We start from the raw sequence: 5778 nt of genomic DNA on the forward strand, positions 1-5778 counted from the left end.
ACTTGCAAATTAACAGGCTCTTCAGCGGTAATTATACAGATACATACAAGTGCCACAGGGTCAGGTTATGCCATATCTATCCATTTTATTTGTATACCTAATGTTTGGAAGATTTGGAAGATTCTTGATTTTCTAAGGCATTCTACCCAGTTACTATCACTAATATCTTCATAATCCTAATTGTGTTGGACACAAAAAATCTAAAAACCCCTGCGTGAAATTACAGGAAACTGGGATCTTTTGAAGATCTGAAACTTCCATATGTCATCTCAGAAGCAACACCTTCTCTTCAAGAGAAGGCTCCAAATAAAGTCTGTTTAATAGTATTAACCCAACTGAACACACTGGGAAGGAACGATAGCTCACCAGGGGTGAGACAACACCTGCACAAAACCAGGGATTGAGTAGGTTCCATTTCCCACAGTAGAGATTCAATGTAAGAAAAAAAGAAAGGATTTAGCCCCAAAAGTTGCTTGGAAGACAACTGTGTATTTAAGCATATTCAAACTGCCATTGCACACACTGACACACAGCCTCTTCCAATGCCACCTCAGGGACAAATGAGTATCATAAAACACTCTTACCACAGACACGTATCCCTTCAGTGCCCAACACATTTGTGGCTGATGCTATTACTTCAATCTCCCTTTGTTAATGGCTGTTCATCCTAAAAGCAGACAGACAAGCAATCCTGTAGGACCAGGAAAAGTCTGGAGCAATAGGAGCCAGCATGGAGTATTTTCAATCATCAGATCATAGAATCAAATTCTCTTTTACTAGAAAACTTTATTTTTTTCCTTTAAGTGTGAAGAAAACTTTACATTTTATTCTGTTTAAGATTTAAATGCAAAACATCATAACCTTACATTAATATATCACATTGCAAGCTTAACGGTGAACATGAGTAAAACAATATTTTGTGTACAAAAGCATGTACCCAAATTTATGCTCTTCTTGTCATATCTGCTTGTCATTTTATTAAAAGTAAATGAAAAATACAATTTGTTTTTAAAACTGTAAAAGCTCCAACACAGTAATTATTACAGAACAGTAACAATGATTTACTGCTTTCCATTCCCGTTTTTGGTTACAATGCCATCCTAAACATATTTTTCCCTATCAATTGCTTACTTTCAAATGTTTTGCATGGAAAGAAATGTAATATATTTATATCCACTGTGTGTGTTAAACGGGTTTTGTACATCTGCATGTCTTTACATCCACACGGGTTTTTCAACATGGCAAAATACTATGCTTAAAGACTTTTGGAAAGACTTCTAATAAAAAGATGGTCCCTATTTTTAGCACCTCCAGGTTTCAGTCGTTCTTTAATGAATTCGAAAGTAAAGCATCCCTACCTCTGTTCAGAAGGTAATAGGACATTTAAAGGCATTCAGGTTTAGTATTGTTTTTAATTGGTATGTTTATGATCAGGAAGAAGATAAACTGTGAAAAGGCAAAACATTAGTGCTCCTACTGAGACCTCTACTAACCTCTCTTCCTGAGAGCACCTCTACTAAATACCCTGGAGCAAAGTCTAGGATCACTTACATTCCAGCAACTCTCACTGGGAATTATCCAATTAAAGCAGCAATTCCCCCACCCCCTTTTCCCTCATAGGTCTACATACACAACAAAATATATTGCAAAAATCAACTACTCTGTATTTTAATAACCCTGGTTTCTAAATGAATTAAAAAAAAAAGGAAGATAAAACCACCTCAAATATTTAATGTCCACGTGAATTATACTTTGTTTTCATCTTCCATTTTTTCCTCCTCCAAAGAGACAAGATTATTAAAACATCATTGTGCATACTGAAGTAGAGTATTGCTGAAGAGATCATTTCTGATGAACAAGGAACTATCCTCCCTCCATTTTTAATCAATCACTGTCTTTCATTATTGGACTCTCTCACAGATCTTCCCATAGTGACGGTGAAGAGTTTGCCGAGGTTCACTTCTGAGTAGGCACTCATGGACAGGTATTTGTCTACAGTGCTCTTCAGTCTTTTGTAGGCCTCAGACACTTCCCACCTGGGCTGCTTCTTCTTCACATACTCTAAAAAAACAAAGAGAAAAAAAACCCAACAAAAAAATGAGAAGGATTAAACGACCACAGAAAGGATTTTTGCATTCGCTAGGACTGTGAATCACAGTTAGCAAAAAGGACATTTACAGCAAGCTCTCCCAAGTTCTGCTGCCTTTCCCTGCAGTGCCACACCAGCTGGTGAGGGGCCATGGTGAACCTGTACAAGGAGCCAAGGCTGAAGTTCCCTCAGCCCCACTGGCACGGGTGCAGCAGCTCCTGCCAGGAGCTGGCAAGAAGAACCGCTTGCCCAGTTTTGACATCTAACTGGGGTGAAATGGGGGTTCACTAAGTCACAGTAGAGAAAATAAGTGATAGCAGGGCTGGCTCTGAAAGGACCCAATTTAAAATGAGCAGGTGCCTTAACTCAGTGAGAACTACGCAGAGTTCCCAGGGGTTTGAAGTAGGGAGAAGGTTGACTTCAGAAGTGAAGGAAACCACGCTTCACTTCTCTCACCTCTCCTGCTGCTGCTGCTGCTGCTAATATTGGCACAACCTAGGACAGACTTATCACCAGTCTTGTGTGTTCTCACACGCACCTTGTGTGCAGGATGGGAATTGGGATGCTCAGCACTAGAGAGGCATTGGAAAGTAAAAGGAAGTAGAACAAACAAGGGGAATTCCATGCCACCCTACACTGAAATAGAGAGAAGATGCCTGGTATTGCAACCAGGAGATGTCAGGTTCACCTGACATATGAGTGAAGAGAGTAATTCCCAAATGCTTGATTAAGAGATGTCTGGAGAACAAGACATCCACCCACCTGTACCTTTATGTATGTGCAAAGTCATGTACATGCACGAGTCTGTACATATTTCAGCAGTGAAGCCCAAACTGTTAAATTCTCGGGTTTTTTTTGTTAAATTTTATGCCATCAAAAAAATCCAGGGATTTTATTTGGGTGGTTGTCCAGCTTTTGCTTTACAAAGACTGTGGACAAAGACTAAAAGAGCAAAGTACTCCATATTCTGTTATACAACAATGCCAACTGGATGCAGATGTGGTGCAGTTGTGCTCCTACTTTCCAACCAACTTCATGTTCAGCTCCTACCGAGAGCCTGTGCCTGCAGTTACTCCTTGGAACAGGCCACACTGCATAGTGGATATATTGCAAAACAAGGTGCCCTCCCAGGCAGCTTTCCACCTGCTGGGCTGGAGGGACTCCAGGTCAAGTAGAACTAGGAGAGCATGGCACAGGTTCTTAAAGGTTGAGTTTTCAAGCCATTTAGGTGCAGTGTAAGCATGTATCTTGTGAGAAACCAACATAATCCTTCTGTTGCTCATTAGCTTTGACTAAAAGCTGCTGCCTCATTTCTTCCTGACACCTTCACAACATCTGTACTGCCCTCCTTGCACTCTGAACATGTAAAAAAGGAGTCTCCATCCCCTGTTAAACAGCTTTCACTATATGGCAGTTCAGATGAAAAACCTGTCGTCTCTAAAACAGCTGAGTTTATATAAGAGAAAGTCTTGGGGGAGAGGGACATGCTGGTTTTTTGAGTCTACCTGTGCAAGGGATGAAATGACTCACTTTTGTGATGACTCACTTCTGTGATGTGACTGAGATGAAGGCATCCCATCAGACACACCATCTCAGCAGCCAAGTCAAGGACTGCTACACAAGGAGATGGCAGGGAAGGGAGGTATGGTAACAGAAATAGCTGTTAGAGTTTTGGGGTTTGTGAATTTCTCCTCCCTGAGGATTTACAAATATTTCTGCAGAGCTTCAGATGTTTTAACATGAGCTCAGCAGACTCTGGATATGATATAAACAGTAAGGTCTTACTGAGCAATTGCTACCTGCTTAGGTTTTCCATGTTATTCACAAAGTTCCACTGAACTCAATGGCTTTTCATGAAGATATCAAATCTTTAAAAATTAACTTAAAATTTAAATTAACGATGCCAGACTGAGTAACTAAATATATCGATTAAAAGCACTTTGGTAAAAACCTTCCATGCATCCTTGTGAAGAAGGGATGTATTGTGCTGTCATATTCAGTTTTGTGTCTTTATATTAACAGCTCTGGGCAGTAAGCAAAAAGAGGAAGATGCCTAGTGTAAGATACCACATTCTTACCATTACACAGACCATAACTACTAGCAGAATTGAATTTTCCTTAAATTACACCACCAGTACAATAAAAACTTTGATGACATGAATCTGTTCATTAACAGGCTGAAGTCACTATGGCATAAACATATTTAATGATTCTGAAAATATTTAAATGTAGGGTTAAATTAAATACACCTTGAAAATTTTTGTAACTTTGTCCATAAAAACACCAATCCCACTTTGTCACAATTTCAGCTCTAATTAGTTTATGCATTTTCTGGATAAATGATATAGTAAGTGGGTTCACTTGCCACTGCTCACTTGTTAGCCAAACCATGCTCTTTATACTAAGGAACTGTGGAAAATATCATCCTTGTAGCTCAAAACTATGCTAAAATAATTTAAAGCTTCCTGGAGCCCAGGAGGGACCCAGGTAAAATGTATCACTGCAAACAGCTGGCACATGTGAACAGAACAGGAAGGCACATTAATCATTAGAACATGGAGGCAAACAGTAAACCAGGGCTGAAAGTAGCAAAGTGAAATACAGGCCCCTGTACAGCTCCAATTCAGGCTCCAGGGCTCCAGCCATCCCACTAACAGAGCGCAAAGCTCCCCTCAACATTAAATCTAAACTTCAATTATATGCAATAACCTTTCTGACAGTATGCTTCAAACATTTCTTAGATGCAATTACCCTCATAGAGGCAAGCAGGAAAGGGTGGACTGAAAAAATGGAGAAATATGAGGGGCCTCGTTGAAGTAATGAGGCCAATTTTAAGTTTCAATTATAAGAGAATGGGAGCCGGGAGCTCCGGGAGGAGAGGCAGGCGGCGGCTGCCTCTGCGGCACAGCCACACCACGCATTTGAATGACACAAGTGCATCTGATGACTGGGGAGAAGAGATTTAAAAAACTGTAGTAATACAGAGCAGGGGAAGATGAGAGAGGACACAGCTCCTGATGTGTTTACCTCCTTTGCTGATGGGATATTGACTTTTCCCACCAGGTTGGTTAGAAAGGGGACTATTTGCGCTGCCACACAGCAGAGTAAGAATGACAACCAGCATCACACCGTGCTCCTCTGAGTAAAAGACAACTGTGACCGTCGTGTATCACACAGTCAGTCAATACCTTTGAGTTACCACACCATCCAACTTAGAGATGCATATAAAGCTCCTACTTTCTTCCTAAATGAGAATTTAATCAATAATACACCCAAGGCCTTCTGAAAACTAAGCTATACAAACTGACTGAAATTGCCTTTCAGTAGTCATCACGTTCTGAAATAGTTCTATGCCCATTATCAGCCCATCATTGTTTTAATAACAGCCAACTTCAGTGGCAAGCAATCTTTTAAGACAACTACTGCTGCAAAATGTATACATGGCTATACATAATGAGGTATATTTATACACATGCAGAACACACAAAAGGCAGTATCAAAACAAACACACAAATAAAAATATTATTATTACTATATAAACAAATAAAACTGGATTCTGACCGTATATAATTAAAATTCAGGTACTGTATTTTGTGAAGTTAATAAATCACTGACTGATAAATATTTCAGACTCATACCATCAATCATGCAGTTAACCCCCTTCCAACCCGCAACATAACTGCCCCCTC

At 39.9% G+C, this 5778-nt stretch overlaps 1 protein-coding gene across 2 annotated transcripts in view; it reads right to left on the reverse strand.

The window, feature by feature from the left end:
• Window positions 1-766: 766 nt before the first annotated feature.
• The window catches only part of POLA1 (DNA polymerase alpha 1, catalytic subunit), a 195831-nt gene continuing 190819 nt past the window's right edge, over window positions 767-5778 (reverse strand). For both annotated transcript variants that reach the window (XM_018084261.2, XM_018084260.2), the window contains exon 36: window positions 767-2061. In XM_018084261.2, coding sequence (XP_017939750.1) covers window positions 1889-2061 — 173 coding nt within the window. In that variant the 3' untranslated portion in view covers window positions 767-1888. The remainder of the gene's footprint in view (window positions 2062-5778) is intronic.

The sequence above is a fragment of the Manacus vitellinus genome, unplaced genomic scaffold, assembly GCF_001715985.3.
Source record: "Manacus vitellinus isolate BGI_N305 unplaced genomic scaffold, ASM171598v3 scaffold_7_pilon, whole genome shotgun sequence".
Classification (NCBI taxonomy): Eukaryota; Metazoa; Chordata; class Aves; order Passeriformes; family Pipridae; genus Manacus; species Manacus vitellinus.